Source organism: Myiozetetes cayanensis, unplaced genomic scaffold, assembly GCF_022539395.1.
Source record: "Myiozetetes cayanensis isolate MyiCay16 unplaced genomic scaffold, myiCay2020 scf9, whole genome shotgun sequence".
Lineage (NCBI taxonomy): Eukaryota > Metazoa > Chordata > Aves > Passeriformes > Tyrannidae > Myiozetetes > Myiozetetes cayanensis.
The window spans coordinates 12,505,741-12,518,664 of NW_026088185.1; the positions used below are offsets into that span (position 1 = coordinate 12,505,741).

Sequence of the window (12,924 nt, forward strand, 5' to 3'; positions counted from 1 at the left end):
TTTGGTTCTTTCAGTCTTTCCTTTTTCTTTGTAGTAAACTAAAATTTCCCTCTCAGAAAGGGTTCAGTCTTCCTTCTCCTTGTTCTAGTGACTTTTCACTTAAGTATCTGCTATTTTGAAAATTGCTCCATGTAACGAAACACTCTTGTCTGAATCTCAGTATAACCCATAGCTCTGATCCTACAAAGATTTATGCTTGTGCATAATCTGTGAAAAGTAGAGTCAACAGCTTCAATGAAATTACTTATGCACCTCAAGTTACGTACCTGTGCAGAACTTTCAAGGAGTCCTAAATCTCTGGCAAGGCAGTCCTGCAGCCATCCCAGCTGGCTTGACCTGGTACCTGCTACACGGCCACACAACACCTCGGCTGACGCCAACAGCAAGAGAAGAGCTCGATGTTGAGATGAAGCTGTCTGGGGAACTTTAGCAATGAACATGCAGCTGCCTAAGATGAAGTTCTCCAAGATGTCAAGGGACTTCTCTCTCACTTCTCTTTTCATTCCTGGCTATGGAATCAGGATTCAGGGTCTACCACTGAAGACAATGAAGATTTGAGAGGGAATCAAGCTAAGCCCTGTGATGCATTTTTTTTCTACAGAGCAGTGTATGGCTGTTGGTTCCCCCCCCCCATTTTTTTTTTTTTTTTAAAGTCATCTTACCACTTCTGATCCATCCTGGATCACACTTGATCTTCTAATATCAAATCACATCCAGGGCTGTGCTTGACTTCGTAGACACAAAAAAGAGAAAGACTCTACATACAAATACATAATCATATATAGTCTTAAAGCCTTTATTTTAATGCAAAATAAAACAGGTAAAATTTATATAGCCATATGTAACAAAAGATCAACATTTTTGACGTGGTACTAGAAAAAACCTCTCGAATTATGTGTCAAATTTCTCCCCCAAAACAATCACATGTGATTTTTAAATCAGTTTCACTTAAACACACAGGTATTGTCAGGATCATAATCATCTCTCTCTCCCTCACAATAACAGAGTAGTTACAAAGCCTTCTCTTCTATGCAGACATAATGAATAGTGCTTCTGATTTTGCACATAAGGCTTAAGGACCCTGCAGAACAACTGTGACAGAGGGCACAGGTGTGGGGCCCTTTGGAAGTGCAAAGCAGCCCCTGCTCAGAGCAGAGCGTCAGGATGCGGCCCTGGCAGAGCAGTCGGTAGGATTCACTCACAGCACTAACTCTCTGATAAACAAATCTGTGATGGCTGGGAGGAGGAGGAGGTAGCACAAGTCATCTGTAAAAAAATTAGGCAGCATGTGAAGCTATTTCTAGATCAGGAAGCTGGAGTGAATTGGAATTCAGGGCTGCATGCACTTTTTTCAAGGCAGGAGCCTTTTTTTTTTTTTTTTTTTTTGATGCTTAGTTCTCCCCCTTTTTTTCCCCCAAAAGGGCAATTGATACTTCTTTATGCATTCAAGGGGTGCTTAGAGACTTCTGCATCATAATATATCACAGTGGTAATGTTGACTTGCAGGCCAAGATCATGGCTCACTAGTGGGTGGTCACTCAGAAAATCCACAGGCTCTTTTTCTATCTCTTAATCTTTCAACTGCTGGGCCTGGCTGGCCCCATGCCAGAGCCAGAAATGCAGGCTGCACGCCACCAGCTCAGGAAATCAAAGCTTCCAGCTTCACATGAGCACGGGCCTCTCTCCTTCTTGTCTTGACTCCTGTTCACACGCACACTTACAGCACGCTGATCCTGCGGCAAACCCAGCTCTCCCTTCACACCCACTACGTCAGTAACTTTACTGCTGGACTGGCACATTTTGGATGAGGGAGTGTGAGGCAATTACGTGTCAAGAGCATTTCAGACTCATAATTTTCCCAAACATATGGACATATGGGGAAAAGAACAACTTGTTACTTAACGGCTCTTTTGGATTTTGCAAGTGTGTATTTTCAACCGTCAGTTGTAGCACCTCGTGAATTCTGCATGGTACATATTTTTCCACAATATGGTGCTAAAATCATACATTTTACACTGCAGAAAATCTGACTATATATACTGTAGTTACACATTATACTTTTGAAAATACCGTATCCCTACCAGATATTAAACCAGAAAACACCAATTTTCTCCCAGAACAATGGCTCCAGAGATTGATGAAATGCTCTGTAATACTTTTTTGGTCTTGTTCCCCCAGCTAGGTCATACTGTTCTTCCTCCTTAGCTCCTTACCTGTAGGATGCATTCATATATTTTATACTTACAGCACTTCTTTTTTTTTTTTTTTTTTTTTTTTTATTGGAAGAAGCTCTCCGCTGAGTTCTGCTTACTGAGCAGAAGCATCATTTAATAACCTGTTGGGTAAGATTAACAGCTCAGAAGGTGTTTGTTTGATCTGTCTGCCTCAACCAAGTGGAGCCGATGCAGTCACGGAGAGCTCTTAAGGAAAGATTCGGGTTACGGGGAGACAATTGCACAGGTCCTTCAAAGGCTATAAATAACCCAGGAGCTGTTTTCATCCAGATTTTATTTGGCCCTGGCTCATGAAATACTGTAAATAAGTTCTGTTCACTGTGCTATGATGCCATTTGAAGGGTTAGTTCAGAGTGATTTACAAAGGCAGTAGCTTATATTCAGAGCTGTTCTTAATTGTGGCCTGGCTTGATAAAGCCACTGTCGCAAACATATTAGTTTCTTTACAGCTGGATCAAATGTATCAAGGGTTATATTTCAAGGAGGGAAAGGAAAGTATTTTAATTTGTTTTTGCTTCACTTTCAACAGGCCTTTATAACACCAGCAGCTATCCTGCGGCTGCCAGGTCCTGGCTGAGTATCCTACAGCATTTAAAACTCTCTGAGAGAAGTACAAGGCTGTGTAAAGCACGTACATGACAGGCAGAGTTTCCTTGGGGAATCTGCCTTATTTATGGAGGGTACTGAGAGACATCCAGCTTTACATCCAACCCTCCCTCCAGAGGTTTTTCCCTCCTACATTACTAGGGAAGAGGGCAGAAAGAAATGAAACAAGAACCAAACGCACTTGTTTCATAATCGGTTGCATTCCTCTCCCTCTCCCACTCCCACCAAAGCTTCCTCCTGACTGGGTTTAAAGCTGTGCCTGCCCCTACCCCAGGGAGTCCAGCCTTCCATCTGAATCACAGAGGTGCTCCCCCTACTCAAAAGCTGTCTCCTCTCCCCTGCTTCCCAGCCCGGCTGGTGGGTGGAGGTTGGTGTCAATGCAAACGCTAGAGCCTGCTGGCCAGTCAGGCAGCTGCAAGTACTCCTCATGCCTCAGGGTTATGCCAGTCTCTCACCAACATCAGCAGCAGAGAAGAAACGTGGGCTGGGATTAAATGGTGCTTCTCATCAGGGTCACTACCTGCTGGTGGGAGACACTCCTAGCAGGACAAACCTTCCTGGTGATATTTAATACCTGGGAAATTACCTATGCGATTTAATCTGTTGCATACCAAAAGTGTCAAAAAGACATCAAAGAAATCCTTATGCTTAATCCTTGGCCAGGTCACAGTCTTTTCCTGATGAGGAGAGGAGGCCAAATGGTTTAGTAACACTCCCAAAAGGCAGAAGTCGAGGAATTAAGGACACTTGGAAATAATATATTTCTAGGTCACATGACTGCATGGTTTCCCTGTGACAAAATCCTTGAGACAGATCTCTAAGCACTCACAGCCCTCTTGGGCCAGGTTGCACAGGCCCCTGTGGCTGGGACATGCATTTCTGACCTCTTCCCAGGTTGGCTGGCTGCAGAGCACGCTCAGGCTGTGTGGGGCAAAGACTCAGGCATGTACCCCAATGTCCTGTTCCCCTACCTGGCTCTGCTGTGCTGCTGGCGCCTTCTCCCCACCCTCACCTTCTCTTCCTATGCACTGATGCAAATAACTTGCTACAAACAGCTATTCTCTCCTCTTCCTCCTGGGCCCCAGGGTCTTGAAGGAGTTGCTTTCTTGTATTTTCCTTCATCCCTTGCTGCGAAAAGCCCCTTCCCCCACTGACCTGATGGCTGGTGGCTGCAGGAACTTGTAGTTTGGCACTTAGCACGGCAGGACCAGGTGCTGCCAGAGGCTGAGCTTCACTTGTGGACTGAGGGTGGTCCCACACCAATAGGTGCCTTCCCGTGGCAGCAAGCAGCCAGGGCACAGCACGCTGCTGGCAGGCACTTCGCTGGAACACTGCCCTGATGGAGCCAAGGCAGCACTTAGAATGCTTAAGATACAGTAACTTAAGATGAATTATGGAGTTCATGCCCACAGTCACCTCTTCAGCCACTTCTTACAGGCCAGCTCCACTGAAACCCCAAGAACGACACTTCCTGACAGGAGCTGAGGATCTGATCTCCAGGGTTTACAGTTGAAGAGTGCACACTATATAACTAAGGAACATTCACAAGCACACACACACAGACACAGTTCTCAGGTGGCTGGCTGGCTGGCTGCCTGTCCTCTGTGAGCCTGCCCAAGCATAGAGGACAAAGCTTTTTGTCTTACTCCGAATGCAGCAGTGCAATAAGAGGAGACTCTTGATCACAAACTGCAAAAAATAAAGGCTACAAGATAAATGCTGCCACCACCAAAAAGAAAGAGGAAGACAGAGACCAGATGATAAATCTGGAACTGCAGCATCCCTAAAGCACAGAGCTGCTGGAATGTGGCCACTACTTCTGTGGTAGTCCCTTGTCAACTCATGATCACACACTGGATTACACAAGATCCCCAGCTCCATATGACATCCCTACTGCATGCTGTGTTCTCACTTAAAAGGCTTTACAATAGCGCTCTGAAGTAAACTCTGGTGACTCTGCTGCCCTTACACAGACAGCTATGTACTGTATAGGTGTAACTGGTTATTCGGTAAATAGCCCTGAGGTGTATTTAGTGTTGCGTTTCATTTCCAGCAGCCACTTTCTATTTCTAAAAGGAATTAAAAGATACACAACTGTCTGGTACCTCACATACTCAAAACACTTCGTACCTCACGTGGCTTTTAGTTCGCCTGTTAGAAAGCACCTACGCTGAGCCCAGCTCAGTAAGAACGACTCCAGGTCTCGTGTGCCATTCTTACAGGCAGCTATGCTTGGGAACAACTCTACAAGGATGATGTCCGATGGGACTCCTCCTGGGCCGTGCTGGCGAGTCCAGTGCATGGCTATACAGCTGCAGTCATGGGGTTCTTCTGCCTGGGATCCTGCTGCTTGTACTGGTAGTGGTCTGGACTGGTCCCACGGTGTCGGACAATTTCGTGATAAGCTGGTGCTCGGTGGGACTGAGGAGGGGAAGGTGGCACGTCCTGCCGGAGGGGTCCTTTATGCTGGTTTGTGACGGGCTGGGCCGGGTAATACTGGGGGTACCTCAATTCTGCCACTCTTGTGTCTGGCGCGCGGATGTGGTTCCCCTTAGATGGGTGGATAACAGGCTGTCCTCCTTGGTAGTAGGGAAGATCTCTCTCTTTGTATGTTACTCGTGGCCCTGTTAAATATTCTAGTGGCTCTGCAGGTCCACGCCTGAGGAGGAAAAAACATAATAAAGCACATAAAAAGGCAGTCTACTAGGCCAGTGATACATTATTGTACTTACAATCTATGTTTACTTTGGGAAAGGAAATGCCACCTCAAGCATGACAGGTCCCAATGAATCAAAAGAACTTCTGAAGGATAACAAGCCTCCCACCTGCACGCTACAAAAGTCAGTAACATCCAGGACACTGGAGGAAGGGTCCAGCACACATCACAGCCCTTTTACAATGGGGGAGCACTGAAGCCCTTCAGCTCCCAAAGTCAGTCTCCTGTGATCCATTTGCCATAATGGAAACAAAGCTCCTTTAAACAATGCATGTTTGACTGAATCTTATCTAGCCTGAGGATAAACAGATGAGTTGGGTCTGCAAGTCTGCAAATCCCATAAGCTTTACATGCACAAATATTCGCACTTTCCAAGCCATTTCCCACTATTCTCTCCTAACATGTCAGACTGTAAAACTTTCCAAACACCATAGTTGGAAAAACTGGAACTCCTGGAAGAAACACTAGGGATGTCAGGCTACAATACCTGTGTTTAATGGGCAAGCTGCCAATGGGGTTTCAAAAAACCTGTAATCTAGAAGGCCTGCTATTACAACAGCCCTGTAACTTGTCTGCATCAGTATGGATCTGACAGCCTCTATTTCGCGTGAAAAGCAACACGTGAACGTGTCGTCCCTGAGGATGTGCCATGGAGCCCTCTCTATCTTAATTTCATGATTTGCACTAATGAAGCATTGATATTTTTTCCTAGTACAACTTAACTTGTGATACTTTTAAAATGGCAAAAATAATTGTTCTCACAGACATGTCACCAGAGCATGCCCAAAAGTTCAACTCAATTAGGAGTTTTTGCCTGCCTGACTGCAAATGTCTTTGCACTTTAGGCAAAAGCATCCATTGAGAGCTGAAGGAGGACAACAGGGTTTTGACCCAAAACAGGGGCTGAAAGTATAAATCAGTTACACCTGCTCTGCGGCTTTGGTACTGAACTCATCGACTGTTTAAATATTCTTTGCATAGATCATGAAAAAAAGTCATTCTGGTACAGCAGATCAGGTGTTCAAAATTTGTCAATGACTCTCTTGTTCACACAAGCATTCTCCTCCTTTCTAATCTGGGCTCCCAGACTTCACTGAAACTTGTTTAGCATGTAGTAAAACAAAACATGTGGTTTTCTGCTGCACTCATTTAAGCCCATGGGGTAAATCATGGACACAGGCAATGAACAAACATTATCTGCCTTGAAATGAACCTACAATTCTCCTCCTGGAATAGCTTAATGCAAATGTTTCCTGTTTAAAATGGAAAGAGCAAAAGTAAGCATTCCAGGCCTTGGACTTTTAGGACCCTGTGCTCCCCAGAGACTTTCTGCTTTAAAAACAGAACATTATAAAAGACAGGCACTCCCAGCTTCCCCCCCTCACCTCCTGGTGAGACAGTCCAGACAAAGTGCTGAAGGGCCTGAAGCCACCCTCTGAGATACTAAACCACTCTTAAGTGCATGCATTGAGACAACTGCTGTCGCTGCTCACACACCTACGCCTCACAACAAAGTCTAATTTCCACAGAAGGCCAAAGAGCTGCTCCATGTATTTCTACGTGAAGTCTTTTTCACTAATCAGTCCCATCACACTCAGCTTTAATTCCTCTGTGCATAAAAATGTACTTCCAATCATAAAAGACTCTGCAACAGTAGGAACTGCTTTGTGTCAAGCAGCACACCAACAGGAACAAATGTCAAACCTACACCCATCACCTTTTAATATAAGGATAATACTCAAAATCCTGTACATTATGTTTTAGAGGATGTTCTCATCAGCAGCTATAATCAAGCAAATTCTTGTGAATCACATTACCTGAAAAGCAAGGTACCTTTTGCACAGAGCTCTAACTGAAACGTTGAATTATTCTAAAAAAGAACGATTTCAAGATCAATTGGTACAAAAAGAATGGTTCAGAATAGGACTGAGCTACAAACATCATGTACTGAGCCTTCAGTACACAGCTCAGGCCTCAACTGACACAAGAAGCTGCAGGAAAAAAGAAGGATATGTTTTGCCATCCAGCCAGAAGAGCAGTTCCCGGGAAAGCTCAGGTGCTGCAGTTCTAGGAATCAGTGTGACACTGCTGCCACAGAAGATGTTGTGTGCAGAGGGTAGTGCATTCAGGCTGCTATGACCTAGGACTGCCCAATGAAGATGAGCCTGACCAATCAAAGTGTGCCAGACATGAAAAATGGACCCAAGCTGCTTCAGCTTGTGCCATCAGGTCTCTACTGCTGTTTCCTATCCTACCAAATCCAATCCACCATTGGTTCACTTACAGGTAACACCATCTGTGGTTGTGTAAACCAACTGCAGATGAACATGTGAGAAGGGCAAAATCTTTCTTTAAAAAATAAAGAAACATCCAAGTTGTTCACTCTCAGGACCAGCTACCCTTCTCTGAGGGTGAAACATCCACAGGTGGTACAATTCTTGAGTGCCTTCCCCAGAGAAAGGACTTAGCAGCTGGAAGGAGAGGTTGCACACAGAGATCAGACTTGAATCCACTTCAAGAAAAGCCTGAGAAAGACCGAAGGCATGTGAGTTTTTTTAGCAGCCTTAGGGGTAATAAAAGCAAAATCTAATCAATGATTACCAGAACTCTTGCACGAGTAAAACTTTGGGAAGCACTGGTAACTGCCCAAAAGGCTGACCCTGGACAGCATGACTGAGGGAAATTTCTCAAAAGATATCTACACGACACTCTCCAGCTCACTTCCCCATGTGATCCCAGTGGGTGTTACGTATGCAGATACACAAGCTACAATGACAAGACTTTTCTTCCCTGTTACGCCCAGCAGAGCACGTTGGAGACGAATTATTTCCTGAGGATTCGTTCTTCCCCATCTACCAGCCATGCCTGATGAAGTCCATTCCTAGGAAGCTACTCACAGTGCAGTCAACCAGCCAGCCTAAAGAGTCTCCACAAACCTCTGTGTGACAAGCCTTAAAATACAGGAAAAAACAGCCCTTGCCTCCTCAAGTGTGTCAAATTAACCATAAGAAAGTCAATCTTTTTAAGGTAGAAGAAACAGCTGCAGATACCAAGCTCTGGCTATAGGAATGCTATCACCCTTAGCAGTTAAGTCTGGGACACTGGGGGCAGCAGGGCTCCTCTGAACCAACACCCTTTTCACTTGATAGCCCATGTTGTAAAAGTATATGCTGTTGTTTATCCTTAAAGAAATTGCCATAGCAACTCAAACCAAACACTTTCTACTTGGCAGCCCCTTGTAGATGCTGTGCTTGTTTCTGGCAAGAAGGAAAACAAGTCCCGCCTTTTCACTCGGCAGACACTACCACCTCTGAGGAGGCCCTAATGAAATCCTTCTCCCCTCTCTCACTGTTTTTGTTGGCTCCTGATGAGTTCAGAGTTCACAGGGGCATATCACACCTCCCAAGTGACCCACGGTGTGGGGGTCAAACCAATAACCTCAAGTGGAAAATCAGTGACCCAGGGGAGTGATCAAAAATCCACAAATTGGGTCAAGCAGGTCCAGCCACTCAAAAGGACCAGGCCAGGAGTGTGCCCTCAGAGAGGACATGCTGGGTAGGAGCTGCTCTGACCGTCAGCTGTTTTCCAGATTTTTGGCCAGTTGTTTGACCTGGGGATACAGTGCAACTAATGGCAGACAGAAGGCAGGGAAGCTGACACAACATCCTGGGAAGTCACTGATCTCAGAGCTCAAAAACTGGTTTTGCTGATAGTTCAGCTCTGCTGGCTCCTATTAGAAAGTGCATTATGGATGCAGGTCTAGCTAAAAGCAGAAGCTGCTGCTGAAGAAAGCACTGATGGGAAAGGAAGGAGAAGCACCAGGTTCCAGAAAGGAGAGAAACTGGCAGGGCAGTGTGAAAATGTACTCCTCAAAAATGTCACAGACAAGGTGCCCCTTAAAATGGTTTTTTTGTTGGTTTTTTTTTGTTTCTTTTTTAACTGAGAGGAAGCAAAATCTCACCTTCCCCTGCAGGGAAATTACAGTTCATACACACAGGTGGTTGCAAGTGTTTCACTGTATCATTTCATATTCTGGATAGCAGCTCTACTGGTTAATTGTCTAAAATTATTTACCAGGTAACAACTGCAATCCATTTGGAGCATTAAGAGCCAAAGTAGCCTTGTCCAAATAAAGCAGGCAACTTGTGACTGATGTTCAATTAACGTGTTGTTATTTTCTCTATGACAAGTAAAGCCTAAAGTAGTTTGTTTTTCTATCTCTGCTTTATTTATCTTCCAAGCACGGAACAGAAAATCTAGTATTTTCTGGTTTTGCTGCAGAATTTTCAAGAGCTTCTGGGTTTACTTAAAACTGAACCACAGGATTTGGAGTACTTAAGAAAGGCTTCTTTTACCCAAAATGTTATTGAAGTTAAACAGGTTCAAAAAAACCCAACTAAACAATTTTCGCTTTCTGCAGTTCCTTTTTTTTCAACCCCCTGTTTCAGTAATTCTTCAATTGCAGGAAATCTTACAGAGTAGACTGGCCTAAATACCCCATGCTTCAAAAAACAATCAGAAAAAAAGTAATTAAATTTCAGGTTTACTGCATTTCATGGATAACCCCCATTTGCAGGTCACCTTTAACATCAGCCAGGAGACACATGCTCGGGCTATCTAAAACGAAAGGAAATCAAAATGATGGTCTAGCTGTTCGTGCTGTGCCCCATCACGTTGGGGGTTTGAATTTCATCATGACAAAGAGTTTTTCTTCCCTCTATTCTATAGGGAGAGTCACAGAGGTCACCCTCTTAGTACCTGGTAAAAAGCAAGGAAGGGAATGCTCTCTTCTTACATCACTGTCTCCCTCCTTGCTGCTGAGGGAATATTTTGCAAGGGATATAATCTCACATGAAAAACTGTCTTCTTACTTTGTCAGGGAGTACTTCTTGAAATAAACTTCAAAGACAGCCACAGACTAAGTGGCAAATGGAAAGCCCACATTTGGCTGCAGTCTCTTTCATGTCTAAGCAAGACATACAGAGACTCTGGGTGATGGCATCAGGCAGCTCAGGCTGTGATTAAAGAACAGGAGAAAGCAACAAGGTCCTATCTGGGTCCAAATTCTCACTGAAGAACTCTATTGTATGCACTGTGATTGCATGCTGTTTGTTCTCAGCCAGGAGGATCTACTTTTAAAGAAGAAAGGAGAAGCTGATGTAAGAATTAAATTATGCAAGCAAACAATCTTACAGTATCAAATACATTGCACTGTGTCTTTATGAAGCTCTTCTCAACATGCACTCAAAACAACTGGCTGAAAACACCACATAGTTCCATTCTCTCCAGATACAGTATTAAAGATACCACAGTGCTGTTTGTAGTCAGTGGCACTAAGAACTTCTGTTGCTTAGAATTTAATGTGCATATAATGTAGAAAAAAAAATAAAGGAAATTTTAAATCACTGCAGGTTACAAAAAAAAAAATCACTGCATGACTCTGAGCTTCATTAAAGTTTGTACCTTAATAGGTGAGATACTCCTGTCACAAATATTCTTTGTCATTTCAGACCAATACTTCCCATAGCCAATGAAGGTTTTGCATTTAAAATCCACTGGGGATGAAATTTGGTGTTTTAGCACTGGGAAGAATCTGCAGCACAAGGGAGGGCTCAGTGGCTGCTGTCTGTGAGCAAGGCTTGTACCTCTCAGAAGGCAGCAGATGTCTAGCAATGTCATACTAACCTCAAACACACCATACATGATTATTTATGGGCTGAGCTGATGGAGGTGTTTCCTTCTCCTGTCCTTTTATCAACAATACAAGGCTAAAAAATCAGATAACGTAAATGAATACAATCCCTGGCTCTCATGTAGCACATGCCATGCAGAGAGAGCTGTTTTTAGTTTGAGGACTGTGTTTGGAATTCCTTCAGTGTCAGGTTTCCAGTTACCAGACCCTCATCCCTGGGCCAGGCACGACTGTGGTTGGACTGGATTAGCAGAACACTCTGCAATGTATATTACATAGCTTTGACTTCTACAGGCTTTGTAGACCCATAAAAATAATGATCACTTCATGACCTGCATTTCTGGGAGGGAAGAAGGGGAGGAGTGGTAGGTGTAAGAGTGGAAAAATCTTTCTTCCCTTTTGAAAGAATTCCTATTTGGTTTGCATTTAGAGAAGGAGGGATCCATATAAGTTTGTTTCAAATTCAAGCAAGAGTACATTTCAGATGCAATGCAGGCAGGCCTGATTCTCTCCCCTTGCATGCAGTTTTGCAAAATTTAAGTGGCATTAACTGGCCTGAACACAAGAGTTTATATGTACAGTTTCTCTCTCTCTCCAGTAATACAGCTTGAAATATTTCGAAACAAACAGCTAAAGCACCACGATCCCAGCAGGTAAGTGCGTAGATATGTTTACTCTAGTTGAAGTCTAGCCTTAAAGCAGCTGGAGAACTAAGTCCTTTATTGTTTGCAGAGGGCCACATTTTGAGAGGTGTTGGGCCCCAGCTGCTCCCTGAGCAGTTTTTAGCAATTGGAGGCATTTAGATGTCACACTCGCTTTTACACCTAGGACCAAGCATAAAGTTTAGTTAGATACTAGCTTTCCTTGCAGATAAACAGACTGAAGAAACAAGTGTAAACCAGGAAAACATCATCTGACAGGTTTAAAACTTTACTGTAAGATTATGCAAGATTTCTTTTGACAGCATGAACATCGTATTTTGCTGTATGCAAATAGATTGTTCTCAATCCTTAATGGTGCAAACTCTGTCACAGATTGGTTAACATCAGAATTTAGAGTACCATTTAATTAAACTCCCTCCCACCAGCAACAAAACTATAAAACAGTATCGCTCCTTTGCTTCAGCATTAGTTTATTTTCCAAAGTAGATCTCAGACCAGCTTCTGATAATCCCATCCTGCAGGCAAAGCTCCCCTTTCTTTCCTTCCCTAAATCCAACCTACAAATAGAGGAACTGCGATAATCAGGATTAAAACCCTCGAATCAACAGCAGCAAAACCCAAAATGTGCTAGCTGGTGCTCTAAAAATGCCCAATAAGCATTCAAAACAACCAGTGCAATAATCCTTCCTACTCAATTCCTCACTTGTTTTGTTCATATGCTCTCAGGCATGGCACATCTCTTCTACCAGGAGGCATAAAATAAAGTAGCACCTATTGAACAAGACATCCTTATTCTGTGATCTCTTCAAGCTTAAAGGGATCTTAAGTAGATTGGTACTTTAAGTAGCGAGTCATTACAACATGTGTCATTTCATATGTTACTCATTATTCAACACAACATAATACCATGTGAGTCATTAACCTCTTGGCATTGGTAACCTACTCTCAATGCTAAGCAGTCATGCTTGTTGCTCAGGAACCCCCATGCTCCGTCGGGGAGAGAGACCTGGCTGA

At 43.7% G+C, this 12,924-nt stretch overlaps 1 protein-coding gene across 5 annotated transcripts in view; it reads right to left on the reverse strand.

The window, feature by feature from the left end:
- Nucleotides 1-772: 772 nt before the first annotated feature.
- PARD3B (par-3 family cell polarity regulator beta) overlaps nucleotides 773-12,924 on the reverse strand; it is a 402,616-nt gene continuing 390,464 nt past the window's right edge. For all 5 annotated transcript variants that reach the window (XM_050340097.1, XM_050340096.1, XM_050340094.1 and 2 more), the window contains one exon: nucleotides 773-5,499. In XM_050340097.1, the coding sequence (XP_050196054.1) occupies nucleotides 5,145-5,499 (355 nt within the window). In that variant the 3' untranslated portion in view covers nucleotides 773-5,144. The remainder of the gene's footprint in view (nucleotides 5,500-12,924) is intronic.